The 17,582-nt window shown below is 36.7% G+C and overlaps 1 protein-coding gene across 14 annotated transcripts in view; it reads right to left on the reverse strand.

The window, feature by feature from the left end:
• REPS2 (RALBP1 associated Eps domain containing 2) overlaps positions 1-17,582 on the reverse strand; it is a 260,871-nt gene that overhangs the window by 12,979 nt on the left and 230,310 nt on the right. For all 14 annotated transcript variants that reach the window (XM_074192348.1, XM_074192359.1, XM_074192358.1 and 11 more), the window contains 2 exons: positions 3,364-3,450; positions 1,870-2,012 (listed from right to left, as the gene is read on the reverse strand). In XM_074192348.1, the coding sequence (XP_074048449.1) occupies positions 1,870-2,012; positions 3,364-3,450 (230 nt within the window). The remainder of the gene's footprint in view (positions 1-1,869; positions 2,013-3,363; positions 3,451-17,582) is intronic.

The following is a 17,582-nucleotide window of genomic DNA, read 5'->3' on the forward strand; positions in this document are numbered from 1 at the left end:
AAATAAGAAGCTTGCCCCGCCACCCACATGTTTCCTTAGCCCTAACTTAGATCATTCCTAAGTAACAGACCTGACTGTCAGAATAGGAAGAGTCATGCAAATCACAGAGTTGGTTTTCCTGTAGATGATCATCCAGAAATCTAATCTCAAGGACATAATTTCGAGATAGCGGGTCTCCCCCAACTGCAATAGGCAGTGACAACTCAATTCATTTTGTGAAAAATAGTCTAATTCTTAAAACTGACTGTTTTTCAAAGCATGTACAGTATGCTACCCACTGAACTGGATGTCAGGGGAGATATAATCCCAGTGGATTCAGAACTTGATGACATGGAGATCCAGTAGAGGAAGATAAAGCATACACTTAAAAAAAAGTCTAGGTCATAGCTAGATGCTACATTATATTCTACTGGGTCCCAACAATTACCAAATGAGATTGCAATGTGGTGACCGACTGACTGACTGATTGATTAATTGATTGTCAGAGCACTGAATGTGAGTGACAACATGAGATGTGGACTTAAAGAAGAATAGTCCAATAGGATAGAATGAAGCTTAGAAATCTAGAGATTTATTAGATTTTATCTTGTGACTCAGACTATTATTCAAATGCCTAGATCTTCCACAGCATAGATATAGATGAGATCTCTCAGGACTCTTCCTTTTCTAAATCCTAAATTTCTACAGTCTTCTCAGCCCAGAGCTTTCCCAAGACTTTCAAACTATGGATAGCATTCAGGCTGGATCTCCCAGATCTGGTTCTGACAAGAGTAAATTCAATGAGGCAGTTTCTAGTTCTAATTCATGACCCTGAGTTGGACCAAGACTAGTCTGATCTGAAAAACATTAGGAGAGAGAAGCAGGGGCAGAGAAAAACAGTCATTTGAAGTATTCAATTATATCATCATCAGCACCATATACTAAGGGATACCAAAAAGTTCACCATCTATATTATGTGTGGCACCATAGAAATCTCAGCCTATTCCCTTGTCCCTCTTTCACTTCCCTAAGTAAAAATCAGACCACCATTTCTGATTGCTGAAACTGTACTTGTTCATTTTTCTTTATCTTCAAATAAAAAGTTTTCCTTAGGGATGTCAATAATTTTCCCTACACACACATTCAGGAGTGAAAGGGAGACCTACAGTACAATCCAATGGTTCATGGGAAAGAATGCAGCTTGTAAAGTCAGAGGACCTAAGTTCAACTTACAGATCTGCCACTTACTATGTGACTTTGGACAAGTTACTTAACCTTTCTAGACTGCAGTTTCTTCATGAGGATAATGGAGATAATAATAGAAAAACCTCCCAACATTGTGGTAAGGAACAAATGACACAAGATAGGTAAAGCACTTTGCAAACCTTATTTTAACAATTCAGTTTGAAAGAGAAAATGCTTCTGAGAAAAAAAAAATTCCTACTCCAACTGAAGTGGGTTTGACATTCATGAAAATAGCTACCTGTCCTAGCCAAAACAGGATATAACCCAGGCAAATGGTGAAGAATGTCAACTCGTTTTATTTTTACCATGTACAAGAAATACCCAGTGGCATATTGATGTCCTGGGTTTAAGTACCACCTCTGATATATACTATGTGAGTGACCTTGAACTTTTGAGTCACTCAACATATCAGCACCCCACAGGCATGTCTCTAATTCTATTGACTGTTGTAGAGAAGATAATAATCTGTATTGATAAAAGGAATTTTCTCACTTACATTCATTAACTTACAGGTCTAGGATTAGTGGCCAGGCCATTTAATTTGATGAGTTAGGAGGAGAAGAAAGGATAAGAGAGAGAGAAAGAAAGGAGCAGCCTTAAGAATTTATAAAACTATCATTTCTTTTAGTTATTTGTTCTATTTACTTTTGGACTGGTGCATGTGGCTTCACAGTTGGCACGGAAGATGTCCCACTCACAGAAGAAGGTTCTTGGTTTTCCATTACTTGATTTTCAGGTCGGAATTTTCGTCGAATAGGTTTTGATGGTGGTTGTGTATATGGCAGGTCCTGAGGAGAACAAATACAATGATCACCACCATGCCAATACTTCTCAATTTCCAGCCTCCCATAAATGTCTACATAAACAAAGCCATTCACATTCCCATACCAACCAGGTTGGCAATGTGATAATTAAAGGCAGCTATGAAAATTAGAGTGATTACTGGAAACTTGGCTCCAGACCAAGCATGGTATAATGGATAGAGTGTAGGATAGAAAATAAAGAAGACTCAGATTCACATCCCACCACAAACAATTCTTCCTCATTTGAGAGGATTTTTGCAAGGGTCATAACAAAAAGTTGAGGGTTGGTATGTTGGGATGATTTAGGGCTGGCCTTTGTAGAGTAACAAAAACTTGGGCTCAAGATCTGCCTCAGACACAGACTGGCTATGTGATCCTGGACAAGCCACTTAGCTGTCTATGTCTCAGACTTCTCATGTATAAAATGAGAGACTTGGATTCTAGGATTACTAAAGTCTCTTCTAACTCAAAGTTTAGGACTGTTTCAATGATGTTGTCCCTGTTTAAGACAACTTATTAAATTTCACCAACATTTACTCAATGCATGAGCTATTGGGATTATATTGAGTTCACAGAATACTTGATCTCTGCCCCATGTGCTGGTTTTTGTTTTTCTGTTTTTGCTTTGGAAGTTGTAAAGCTGTTCAGTTATTTTCAGTAATGTCTGAGTCTTCATGATTCCATCTGGACTTTTCTTGGCAAAGATACTGGAGTGGTTTGCCATGAGGACACTAAGGTGAACAAGTTAACTGACTTGCCCAGGGGCAGACAGGTTAAATTTGAACTCAGAAAGATGAATCCACCAAGCTGCCCAGTTATAAACTTATCACAGAAGGCTTAAAACCCTCTCAGTACTACGATGAACAGACAATTAACTAATTTGGGATAAAAAAGGGGGAGAATAATAACAGTAACTTATAGGCCAATCAAATATTGATTCAATGATCTAATTGAAGCAGAAGTCACTATAATGTTGAGTAGGATCAAGAAAACAAACAGAACAAAAATATCCAGTCGGAGTCTTTGCAGAGGTTTCCAGGCAATTTGCTCTTTTTAGAGAGGTACACCTTTCTAGCCACAAGAAAGCAAAAGCCTCTGAATCTTCTCAAAGTCATTTACCAGGCTGTCTTCTGAGTCTTGGAATGGAAGGATCACTAGCAAGGTAACCAATAGTCACTCTACAGCAGAGGTCTATGCCTGGGTTGTTGCTAAGACTCTGCTTCTCCAACCAGGATTTCCATGACTCTAGAACATGATACCACCTCAGTGTGTTATAAGAAGCAAGAAGGTACAGAAGAGTATCTCACAACAAAAATATTAAGTATTTTAGCATTACCTTCTTCACAGGACTTCCGCTCTCCTCTGTCTGGGAAGGAGTTCTGGTCAATTGAGGACATAATTCAATCTCCGTTACTTGGTCTGCCTATAAGAATAAATCAGACATTGTAACGTGCATAAAAAAAGCACAAAGTAACAAAAAGTCCTTAAACTTTGGTTACAAAGGGGAAAAATGAATTTATACACCTCTCCCAAAGATTCTCAAAAACCAAGAGCTGAAAAAAAGAGTTTAGAAATTATACATGAACTGAAAAGAAGTTTTGAAATCACATACACACACACACACAAATACGTAGTGTTAAGGAATGTTAAAAGGTCCCTTGAATTTGCCTTTTTGAGTTGCCATATTTTCTTGAAACACTGGACTTAAAGAATGCAGGAGATCCTCAATGTGTCAAAGATGACACTTAAGGTGCTGTTTGCAGCAATTCCAACCTGGACCCCTTTTGTGTCCTTGGGAGTCAAGACAGGTACCAGTCAATCTACACTAGGCTGAGAAACTGTGCAGCGAGGGTCCTATCTTCAGTCTAGTGGTTCCCAAGAGAAAAGAATGTGTCTTTTGCCATTGCCTTGCAGGAGGGGCTTTGTATGCTTCCCACCTTGATAGCACCTTTCCCGCTTCCATGCCATACCCCACTTAGGTGGAAATTTCTGGTACCACCTTCTTCCTTTGTCCTGCTATTATAAAAATGCAAACTTCTATATGGACTATGAACTCTTTGGGTTCCACATAGAGTTTCCATGTAAGTTTCCTTAGGTTATGGTTTTCTATTGCTAATAAATATATTCACATGTAAATACCCACATTTAGAGATAGATATAAAATATATAATCACATATATATAATACATGTAACATATAATCTGTATATGATATATAGACATGTGTGTATATATAAATATATATGCATATGCCTGTGCATATCTACTTATATATGCATATATAAATAGGTGAGGAAACTGATATAAGAGGTAGAGCAACTTCCCAAAAGACAAAAAGTAAGGAAAATCATGGGCAAAAGAAGGACTCCTTCCCCTTCATGGATTTCTTAATCAACTTTTTTTTCTCCTCTTATTTTTGTTCTGGAATCATGATTTCATTAGTGCAGGGAACTTCTAAAGTGCTAGTGTCTGTCACCAATGAAAATTGGCACCCATTCTCTATATTAAAGACCTATAAAGTTTCCTAGACACTGAGAGGTTATTAATCAGCCTGTTCAAAGTCACACAGCCAGTAAATGTCAGAGTCAGACCAAAGTCTTCTTGTCTCTACATGACTATTTCATCCAGTACAAGAAGCTGCTTCTCATCTTTCTATTATGATGCTAAAAAGCAAACGAGCTTAGAATGATTAAATATTGTCAGAAATCTACAAAACCTAGTGTTATACCTACATCAAATATCAAAAGATTTGCTTTCAACTTCTGAGATACTTCATTTCCTATCTACAGTTTTGATTCCCTTAAATTACACAAACATAATCAAATTGAAAACAAATGAACAAAAAATATCTGAACATAACAAGGATCATAGAAGATGGAAGATATATATGGTTCTTTTTTCCTTCAGAGAAACTTAAAAAAGATTCCTGAAAAGTGTTTAGGGAAAAATGCAGCTTCATTTCCTTTAAAGAAACAATATATCCTCCAAAGTTGTGATGGTAGTAGTAATAGTGAGGATATATACATATATATATATATATGTATATATATATATATATATATATCCATTCCCCTTACACATTCTAAGTATTCAAGCTTAGTGAGTAAAATATCAGTGAATCCTCAAAGAGACCTCAGAGCATTCAGTGCGCTCCCTGCTGGCTCCTCTAAGATCTAAACTGTTGGGATTGCAGACCTTGACTCTGCAAAAGAAAGGCGGTACTTCCTTTCTGCCCTTATAAAAGAATGTTCCTGTAGAAGTACTAACATGTCACATTTTATGGAGAGACTGATGGAAGCTTATTTCACTTAGAACTTGCTAATAAAATTTACTTTAAAACCCCTCCTAACATGGTACAAATGCATTCAAGAAATTGATGATCTATGGATTATCAGGGATACAGAAATGCATCTTCAGAATTAGGAAGACCCAGAATGAAGGAAGACCCCCTACCCCCACTATTACTACTACCACCACCACTACCATTACTACTACCACCAGCAGCACTACGATTACAACCACCACTATTACACCATTACTACTACCACCACCACTATTACCATTACTCCTCCATCTCCTCCCTCTCTTACACACACACACACACACACACACACACACACACACACACACACATAATTTGTTTAACCCTGAACAAGTCTTTTTACCATTCAGTATCCCACGTGGCATAACAGATGCCATCAGATGAGAGTCAGGAAGACAAGTTTGAATCTTGCTTTAGACACCTAATAGCTGTGTGATCCTGAAAAAGTCACCTAACCTCAGTTTTGTCATCTGTAAAATGGGGATAATAATACCTACCTCCCAGAGTTATGAAAATAAGATAAGAAAGCACTTTGCAAACCTTAAAGTAAAATATAAATGCTAGCTACCATCATCATCATGACTTATAATAGAGCCTTTGCAGAGTACGCTGATAAGACTTGCCTCACTAAGAATTTACCATAACAATGAAATCATAATTCTAGTAAAAAATAAAATAAAATAAAAATCTTGAAAACGTCTAGTTAGGGCAAGGCCATCATCTCCCAAGGCAATTCATTCTGCTTTTAATTGAATTTTCTGCTGCCATTTATTTAAGATGAACAGGTCACATAGAGTCTGCAAAACTACATTTATAAGCTATAGGTCTGATATCAATCAGGTAATTTTCTGTTTTACCAGATAAGTATGTATGTGTGTGTGTGTGTATCTTTTTCATCTGTCATCTGTTCTTTGGTTTGTAAGCCATTATTTTTCTTTATTTGCTCTTTGAAATTTTACTATACCCATCCTACTTGTATAAGCAAATCTATATTAGGATGACGAAACTGATATCTGGGATCCCCAATTTTTTGTTCAGTGAGGCCTTCTGAGTGTGATAAACAGCAGGTTTTCTCTGTCTCTAAAATGATTTGTGATTGACAGAGTGCCTATCAACTTTTTTGTCACACCTTCCTTCATATTTATTAATAGTATAAACTCTACAGTGGAACTTTTTGGGAAGAAGGCAACCAACTAAAAAGAAGTTTACTTAGGAAAGTTCTCATATTTTTAGCCTGAATTTTCATTAATACATACAGGGAAGAGTAAGTCAAACAACATGAAGTAACTCCTTTAAAGTCAGAAAGCTCAGTTCAGAACCTGATTCTCATAAATAAATAAACAAATAAATAAATTTGTGTGTGTGTGTGTGTGTGTGTGTGTGAGTGTGTGTATCAGTTGTATCACAACTGGCAGTCCACAAAGAAATTTATTAAGATTAAATATAGCAAAAGAGTTGAATATCTATATTGATGGGGGAATTTCCATAACTGAGGTTCCCATCATTACTAAAATTCACAAGTCCCAATAAAAACACCCCCCCATAGTAATTAATGGAAAAAACAATGCCATGACAGACAGGATTTCCCTTCTGAAAAAAAAAACTTATATCTTTATTAACGTTAAATGTTTGAATTTGTATGAGACAACCAAATATTAGAATTATTATTAATATGCAACAGCACCTTCCCACAAGCTTTATTCAAGACAAAATGTGCCTGCCAATTTTTGGCATGCTAAGAAAACATACTTTTAGAAAAAACTCATAATTGAAGGTGAGTTTTCATTTAAAAAATTAAACAAATTGTAAAATGTCACACACTCTCCCCTCTTCCATGCCTTGAATTATTTTTCCTTCCAACAATACAACAAAAAAACTTGCATCAATTATAAGTTCTCAATATTGGCAAGAAATGCAGCACTATCTGTGGTGAAGAAATACAAGTTAAGGACAAAGGAGCTTAGCTAACTCCTAGAGATGGCAGAATGGCAACCTGTTTGCTGAGTATGCTTCCTTAAGCCACTTCTCTTCATGAGCATCAGTGGAAGGGCAGCCCCAAGCTGAGCACTGGACTCATCACCCAGGGAAAAGGTTGAATTGAAAGGGAAGCCACTGAGTGATGGGGGGCAATGTGATAGAGGGGGGAAATCCTGGATTTGGCTAGGAGAACAAGGAATAGTTTACCTGTCAGATCTATAGAAAGGGAAACAGTTTCTGACCAAGAAAGAGTTGGAGAATATCATTAAAAACAAACTGGATAATTTTGATTACATTAAATTAAAAAACTTTTGCACAAACAAAATCACTATGACCAAGATCAAAAGAAATGTAGTAAGTTGGGAAACAATTTTTAAACTAGTGTTTCTGATAAAGAACTCATTTCTAAAATATATAGAGAAATGAGTCAAATTTATTTTAAAACAGCCATTCCCCAATTGACAAATGGTGAAAGGATATGCAAAGGCAATTTGCAGATGACAAAATCAAAGTTACCCATAGTCATATGAAAAATTGCTCTAAATCATTACTGATTAGAGAATGCAAATTAAAGCATCTCTGAGGTACCACCTTGCACCTCTCAGATTGGCTAGTATGACCAGAAAGGGCAATGATCATTGTTGGAAGATATGTGGGAAATCTGGGACACTAATGCATTGTTGGTGGAGCTGTGAACAAATCCAACATTTTGGAGAACAATTTGGAATTATGCCCAAAGAACAATAAAAATGTGCATACCCTTTGTTCCAGCAATACCTCTACTGGGTCTATACCCTGAAGAGATCATGAAAAAAAGGTAAAAACTACATATGTACAAAAATATTCATAGCAGCATGTTTTGTAGTGGCAAAGTATTGGAAATCGAGGGGATGTCCATCAATTGGGGAAAGGTTAAACAAAATGGTATATGTACATTTTGGAATACTATTGTTCTATTAGAAATCAGGAGGGATGGGAATTCAGAGAAGCCTGGAAAGACTTGCATAAACTGATGCTGAGTGAGATGAGCAGAACCAGAATATTGTACACCCAAATAGCAACATGGGGTGATGATCAACCTTAATGGACTTGCTCATTTCATCAGTACAAAGATCAGGGACATTTTTAGCATATCTATGATGGAGAATATCATCTGTATCCAGAGAAGAAACTGCAGAGTTTAAACAAAGATCAAAGATAATTATCTTCAATTTTTTTTAAAAAAAATTGCCTTATGAACTACATAATTTTGCTATCTCAAATATTTTATTTCTTCCTCAAGGATATGTTTTAGCTCACAATACATTAAATTTTGATCAATGCATAGCATGGAAACAATGTAAAAATTATCAGATTGCCTTCTGGAGGGGGAGGAGGGAGGGGAGAGGAAAAATTGTAAAATTCAAAACCTTACAAAACTGACAAGTAGAAACTGTTATTGTATATAATTAAAAACAAATAAAATATTTATATAAGGGAAAACTTTTTAAATTTTTTAAAAATAATGAATTTGGAATTGGAGTACCTTAATTTAAAGTCATCTAGCCACTGCCCACAATTTACCCTGTATGTATTTTATTTTCACATAATTGTATACATGTTGACTTTTCCCCTTTAGATTGTGAGTTATTTGAGAACTGTTTGCTTTTTTCCCTTTCTTTATATTCCCAGTGCTTACCTTAGCATAGTATCTGTCATACTTAATAAATGTTAATTAACAGACTGCTAGATGAGGGAGAATCCATTGCCTCACATCCAGGACCATCTCAGTTGCCTTATAGGATTATTTTTCTATTTTGTTTTTAATTAATTTTTTTTAATCAATGAAAATCCATCTTCTCTTCCTCTTATTTCCCCCACCTTATTTCCCCCCTCCTTACATTGCCCCTGTGCAAAAAAAAAAAAAAAAAAAAAAAAAAAAAAAAAAAAAACTCCTCCTTCTAACTCTTCTCCCTGCTTCTAGGTTCTCCTAGTTCTGACCTGTTCATCATACCCTTTAATCTAGTGATCTAACTCCTGAGCAAGAATTTCAGGGGCAGCTAGGTGGTGCAGTGGATAAAGCACCAGCCCTGGAGTCAGGAGTACCTGGGTTCAAATCTGGTCTCAGACACTTAATAATTACCTAGCTGTGTGGCCTTGGGCAAGCTACTTAACCCCATTTGCCTTGCAAAAACCTAAAAAAAAAAAAAGAATTTTAGGAAGTCAAAATATCTATATTTTACTACTTTGGGTAACAGCAAAATACTGGAAATAAAATGAGTGCCTATCACCAAAGTATTGGAGCATTTAAAATTGGAATATTTAAAAGTAGCAGAATACTATTGTGATGAGAGAAGTAATAAATAGAAAGATTTCCAAGAAACCTGAGGAGACTGGTGATTTAGGGTGAAGTAAACAGAACCTGGTGGTACAGTGGATAGAAGGCTAGGCCTGGTCAGGGAAAACATGAGGCTTGGGCATTTGTGAACTGTACAACCCTGAGTAATTTAACCTCTGTTTACCTCAGTTTTCTCATTGATAAAATGAGGGAGTAATCATTGCACCTTCCTTTCAGAGTTGTTGTGAGGATCAAATAGGATAATTCTAAAGCAATTAGCAGACAGCCTGAGAGATAAAGGATGCTAAATAAATGGTATTATTATTATTATTAACACACATGATGATTACAATGGCAAAACAACAGTAACACTGAAAGAAGTTGAATTCTGATGGATTGTCACAACTGAAGACAATCCAAGAGAACAGGTGATAAAACATGCTTCCCTCATGTCCCTGGAGAAGTGGGGTCTTAAAGATAAAGGAGGCTAAATAAATCCTTTCAACTGTGTAGGATGCTTTCATAGCATTGTTTTTCCTTGTTAAAAAGGAAAATATAATGGTGATACAAGAGGGGCCAAAGTACATGTATGTGGGGAGGGTGTGTGTGTGTGTGCATGTGTGTGCATGTTTGTGTCAATGTATAAGTCTATATGTGTATGTAGGGGAGTTATTAAGAAATGATTGACAGGAAAAGGCATCAATAAAAAACTTTAAAAAATAACATCTTGTTAAAAAAATGAAAATCCCCTAAGAGGGCCAAATTAATTCAATATATTAAGTGCAAAGCCCAATATAAAAGGACTTAGATAGCCTCTATGTATGTGTAATTTTTAAAAATATCTTTTTTAGAGGTAGCAAGCAAGCAAGCATTCACTATTGTTAGTGTTCAATCGTTTTTCTGCCAAGTCCAACTCTTTGGGATCTCTTTGGAGTTTTTTGGCAAAGATACTGGAGTGGTTTTGCCATTCCTTCATCCAACCCATTTTATAGATGAGGAAACAGAGGCAAACAGGGTTAAGAGACTTGCCCAGGGTCACACAGCTAGTAAGCATCTGAGGCCAGACTGGAACACCAGGCCTGGTGTTCCATGCCCTATGGCGCCACTGAGCTGCCCTTAAAAGAATCATAAAGAACAGGAGAGGTGTCACAGGGTTAAATTAATAATAACAATAATGATGTTTGTCCTTCATTCTCTAAGAAGACCATGACATCAGGGAGGTGATACTATGACAAGTACAGGAATTGGATTTGTGTGAGGGGGTGTTGTGTTAAGTCATCAGTCTCACTTGCTCTCTCCAGAGCCATCTAGATCCAGTGACCAGGAATGAATCAGGACAATTGAGATGGTCCTGGACATGAGGCAATTAGGGTTAAGTGACTTATCCAATGTCACACAGCTAGTGAGAGTCAAGTGTCTGAGATCAGATTCAAACTCCCATCCTCCTGACTTCAAAGTCCATGCTTTATCCACTACACCACCTATCTGACCTTAATAACTAATAATAACAATAACAATAATAATAATTAGCACAAATATATAGCTCCTACTCTGTACTAAGCACTATGCAAATCTCATCTCGTTTAATGTTCACAATAATCTTGAGAGATGGGTACTGTTATTACCCTCATTTTACCAATGAGAAAAGTAAGGCAGATGTACTTTAAGTGACTTTCCCAGGGTCACATAGCCTATAAGACAACTCATGTCTTTCTGATTCTATCCACAGTCCTCCTGGTTTCAGACAAACATAGTCCTGATTTTCAAAGGGAAGAAAGATATGGATTGACTTTAATAGCAATCTAAATATTAGAGTAAGCTATTTAAGGGAAGGTTTATGATCTCAGAGAGTGAAGGACTAACCATTAAGAGCTAGAATATGTTAATTAAAAGCAAACTGAACCAGAATGATTTGATTTCTCACCTTGCTAAGATTACTAAGATAGTTATCTTGGGACAGCTAGGTGGCACAGTGGATAAGAGTGCCAGGTCTAGAGTCAGGAAGATTCATTTCCTTGAGTTCAAATCTGGCCTCAGACACTTACTAGTTATATGACACAATGCAAATCATTTAACCCTGTCTACCTCAGTTTTCTCATCTGTGAAATGAACTAGAAGAAAAAAAAATGGCAAACCTTTCCAGTATCTTTGCCATGGAAACCCTAAATGAGGTCAAGAAGACTTGGACATGATTGGAATGACTGAACAACACAACAACTTTTATGGTAGGTAAGAAAAAATGAAATCCACAATATATATCTATACTTCAGTTAAGCCTCGGACAGTCTTTTATGAGGCAGATGGTTTGCTGAGAAGAAGGGGGAAATGAGATAAAATATACAAAGCGATAATAAACATTAAAACACCAGGTATGTATCTGTTATTATGCTACCTCTGGGACAAGAAAGAGGAATGAGGACTTGATGACATACTTTTAAATATTTTACTCACTCCACATTGCATCCATTGCCTAGTCTGATTTCAACACCACAGAACAAGATGATTCTCCTAGAATAAATTCATCACTTCAACACTGATTGATACCTTCTCTCACAATCTCCTCTCCCCTCTGATTGGAGGGCAGAGTATCAAACTTCTCCCAATGTCTTCCTTTATAGAGAACAGAAATTGGTACCTCTTGATATCTTTGCCTTTTTCTATCTCCTTTTGTGTGTTATTTAATCCCATCTAAATCTTCATGACCCCCATTGGGGTTTTCTTGACAGATACTGAAGTACCATTTCCTTCTCTAGCTCATTTTACAGATGAGGCAACTGAGGCAAACAGGGTTAAATGACTTGTCCAGGGTCACATAGGTACACAGTGATGAGGTCATATCTGAACTCAGGAAGAAGAGTCTTTCTGAATCCAAGCCCAGCATTCTATCCACTGTACCACTTAACTGCCCTTTCTTTTGTGTAGTCTTCCTTTTTAGACTATAGCTCTTTGAGAGAAGGAACTTTTTATTAATTGTGTTCCCAGCATTTAGTACAGTCTCTGAAACATAGTAGGTACTTAATAAATGTTTATTGGGTTAGAATGAATTAAGATGGACCAGATTTAAGAATCTCCCTGGAGAGAGGCCCCTAGTGGAATGCCACTTCATCATTCGGTTCATTTTTAATGTTGATTTGGATAAAGACAGAGATGACATGCTTATGAAAATGTCTGAATGACAAATCTGGAAAGGACTGTTAATATATTGGATGACAGGATCTGACTCCCAAAAATTCTCAATAGACTGAACTAACAGGCTAAATCTAATAAGATGAAATTTAATAACAGTAAGTGGAAAGTCCTGAACTTTGCATTAAAAATAATCAACTGCTCAAATACAGCACAGTGTGTGTGTGGGGGGGGGTAGGGGTAGGGGTAGGGAGATTAAACAGCACTTCATATGAAAAAGATGGAGTGGATCAATAAGTTACCAGTGTTCAAGGCAGCGCCCCACCCAAAGCTAATGTGATACTAGGTTGCTCTAATAGAAATACAGTTAACAAAACAAGGGATTTTATGCTCCCAATATACTCTGCCCTGGTTAAATCACACTTGTGTTGTTTCCAATTCTAGGTGCTACCTTATTGAAAAGATATGAAGAACTAATTGATCAACAACCATTGTGCTTACACTGTGATATAGGTGATGGCAATACAAAGAAAAATCAGACCATGAACTTGATATTTAATATGATATAGAAGAAAAGATTCCTACAGAAGGGGGAATTTGATTCTTAAAGGTGGAAGTGAAATGGTAACACCCTTGAGGAACAGTGAAGTAGAGGGGGAAGGGGTCAGTGGGGAAGGGTAATTGTGGGAAGGAAGAATCAATACACTTGGATCACAGAGAAGGTCAACAAATCTTTCTATAAAAGACTTCTATGAATTAGGTTTTAGGAAAATAGTTTTTTTGTAGCTTCAAGTTTGGACCCCTTATTGCTTTAGGATATATTACTATTCATTCTTTAGTCGTCTTTTTTTTCAGATGAAGTATTTTGCTATTAAGCAGAATGTAGAAATGTGCTAGGGCAGCTGGATGACATGGTCAAAGCAACGGATTTGGAAGTTCATTTGGAAGACTCATTTTCCTGAGTCAAATCTAGCCTCAAACACTGCCCAGCTCTGTGACACTGGACAAATCACTTGACCCTGTTTGCCTCAGTTGTCTCATCTGTAAACTGAACTGTAAAAGAAAATTGCAAGCCACTCAAGTATCTTTGCCAAGCAAACCCCAAGTAGGGTCATGAAGAGTCAAACACAACCAAACAACAAGGGATGATGTCAGCCTATAGAAAAATCAGTACATATAAGCTAAACACAAAGTAAGTGGAAGGCAGCATTACAAAAGAAGGCACTAGCAACAAGGAGACCAGGACATCTGCAGGAGATGGGGTTTAAGCCAAGGCTTCACGGAAACTCAGGATTAGGTAAAGATTAGTTGAAACCTGGAGAGTGTCCAAACTATAGTGACTAGGATGGTATGGGGAGCTCCAACTCTAAGTCATCTCAGGATGTGCTAGAAAAATTGGATAAAGTTTAGCCAGAAGAAGAGAAGATTTAAGTCTGTCTTTAATCATCTCCATCCGCTGAAATCATGCAATGAAATAATTTTTTAATTACATAGATGACAGCAGAAGAAAACTCAGAAAGGAAGACACACAGGGTAATGTTGGTACTACCACATTAAATTTCATAGACAATACAGTTAGTTTTAACTGTACTAATGATTTTAGATATCTCTCTCCATGTATGTATATATATATATATGTATATATATATGTCTGTGTGTGTGTGTGTATATATATATATATATATATATATATATATATATATGTCTGTAATTTATTATTGATTTCATATAAAATCATCTTTTTCCTGGTCTTTTGTATGGAAGTATTTGTATTTGCTCATGACATTTTTTAGTTTGTAATAAAATTTTTTTTAAAATAGTTCAACCTATCTATCACTTATAAAAAGGTTAAGATTTGTTCTGTTTATTTGCAGAAGACAGAAATAAAATTCAGGGTTTGAAAGCAACTTTCAGAACCCTATGGGGAAAATCTAACATTCAGAGCTCACTCAAGTGAAATGGGATACCTTGAAAATGAGTATCCTGACCAAGGAGTGAGATGACAAGGATAATTATAGGATAAAAGAACTCAAATCAAGGAAGAACCTAGACCAGCAGCTCATTTTTAACATAAAGTAAAAGACTGAATGTCTCTCACTTCCTGACAGAGGTAATAGATTCAAGGTGCAGAGACATAGAATTTTGGGACATGACCACTGTGTAGATTTATTTTTTTAACTGCACAGTTGCTACAAGATGAGTTTTCCTCCCCTCCCCTCTCTCAATCTCAGTCTCTCCAGGAGAAAGGATTATAGGTGAGTGCCACCATGCCCCAGTAAAAACCTTGAAATCGGACAATTTAAAGGACTTAAATATATGCATAAATAGGTTAGATAATTGCTCTCATGTATTCTGCCTATTTTCCCCCTCCTGCTTAAACTACATTTGACATAGAATGCTCTATTAGCTTCTTGAAGCTATACCTACCCACCCATAAATTTATCCACACCAAGTTGGTACATGCATATATATATACATATATACATATATATATATATATATGTATATATGTATATACATATATATGTATGTATATATGATATATGTAAGAAAGGGGCTATAGAGATAGGTTAAACTAAGGATAAGTACAGCACTGGACCAGTAATTGGTGGTAAAATCAAGATAAACCAAGGAAATGAACCTCAAGAAGGAAGATGGATCAAACAATTCTCCTAGGTAAATTGTATAATGGAAAGAGCATCAGATTTCAAGTTGGAGGCAGATTTGGGTTCTAAGACTATATAAATTATAGACAGGCTGTGATCTGCTTGTCCTTGGCATAACAAGTCCTTGGCGTACTGACAAACTATTCTCAGAGGTAGAGGACATGATCAATCCCTGCTTTCAAGAAGCATATCATCTTGGTGAGAAAAAACATATAGGTTAGACAATGGGTCAAAAGTGAACTCACCAAGAAACATGTGGCAGCAAATAGAACTATAAGAAACCCCCTCCTCAAAAGTCTTTACATTGATTTTAGCTTTGAGTCTGTTTTATTTCCTTCATAGTAAAGTATAAGTTTCTTGCAGGCAGGGACTGTATGGTTTTGCCTTTATAAACTCAGTATTGGCTACCTCGTTTGCTGTCGGTTCTCATTGTTTCTTAAATTGAATTAAATAGAGTCCTCAGAGCCAACTGGGGTTACTCTGAAAGGTCCTGTGTTTCCATGGTATTCTAAGAACCACCATCTCCATGGAAATGAAAGTCCTCCAGCAGAACCAACTGAGACGACCCCCAATTCCATGCTAGATATAAATAGCTGGCAATTTTTATCTGAAAATCCAAGGCAGAATGGGGGACTGCCCATTGTGCTTTTGCACAATTTTCAGAGTCACACGCAATTATTACTTTTACCATCCTCTGACCTAAATCCATGTCCTCAAAGGCATGTGGCCATACGTCTTTTAAAATCTTCATGTGAGCCTGGTCTAAGGCCCTAGCAGTCTGATTATCACAGTGATTCTTGATTATAATGCATGAAAATTATATTTATCTCTGTCTTTTTGTGTTTAAAAATAAGTTCTCACTACAGAGTATTTTGTCTTAGTGATCTTTTAAAAAATTCTTTTCCTCTCCTCCACTCTATTTTCCTTCCCTGTTACTATAGGTGATAAGAGACAGGATAACAACATTTCCTTATAAATGACATCTGGATTGTGGTAAATGTCACTCTTCAGGTTTGCTCAGCTCTTCCTGCCTGAAAGATCATGTTCATTAAGGAAATATGGACTATAAAAATTGGAACACCTGTTTAGAGAGGTCAACTGTAAAAATAAATAAATAAAGCCATTTCAGGTTCAAGGGCTTCCTGAGAAATAAATACTAGCCAGCTACTTTCCTGTAATGTCCTTAAAGTGCCACCTAGTGGAATAAACTGAATTAAATCCGAGAGAGAGAAGCTTTTTGTAAACTTCAAAATATATCCCCATTTCAAACCCTACAAATTGGGCTTGGGATGGCAGGTTAATACAAAGTCAGCTTAGACTATCTTTCTTTCAGAACCAGAAGGGGCCTTAGAGATCATTAAATATAACCTCCTTTTAAAATTTTCATTTCATTCTGAATTAAGAAATAAACTAAGCATCCTAATTAAAATTCATCCTCCTTTGAAAGATGGAAAAAAAACAGGTCCAGAGAATAGAAATCCCTTACCAACACTAGTTAGTGGCATATATGGGACTAGAACCCAAATCTCTTGATTCCAAATCATGATTTTTTCCATGATCCCAGGTCATCTCCAGAGTGACCTTGAATTTATTTACTTGAGAGTACCATACTCTTTACATACTCACTGGAAATAAATAGCTCTTGATGAGTTTGTTTAGACTAGAAAAAGGAAGAGAGTGAACTAGGTCCCATATAACAGTTTTACTACTTGGGATGGTGATATAGAGCAGAAGGACCCAGTTAGGAGGGATCTAGGAGGAAGAAAATGCTCTCTGTTATTCTCTCTAGAAGAGCTGTCTCCATTTCTTCACCTTCAGGCTAGACTGCTGTCGTGAGGCCTCAGGATTTATCTTGGAATTCACCAGAGGCCATAGTCTGATTTCTTCTGATTATGCTCGAGACACAGAGAGTTAGCAAGGCCCACCCACGCTGGGCTGCTACAGCTGCCAGTTGGCAAAAGGCTTTGGTACTTGAGGTCTCACCACCCAAGTATAAGAGACCCAAGAGGATTTTGATCAGAGGTTCTGGAAGTAAGAGTTCAAGTCTTCAAGAGAGTTACCCCCTTACAATTCACAATGTCCTGAACAGAATTGAGATGGTTGTTCACAAGGTCAATGAGAAAGGTTGGCTTCTTCTCTCTCAATCCA

Source organism: Macrotis lagotis, chromosome 6 (genome assembly GCF_037893015.1).
Source record: "Macrotis lagotis isolate mMagLag1 chromosome 6, bilby.v1.9.chrom.fasta, whole genome shotgun sequence".
NCBI classification, from domain to species: domain Eukaryota; kingdom Metazoa; phylum Chordata; class Mammalia; order Peramelemorphia; family Peramelidae; genus Macrotis; species Macrotis lagotis.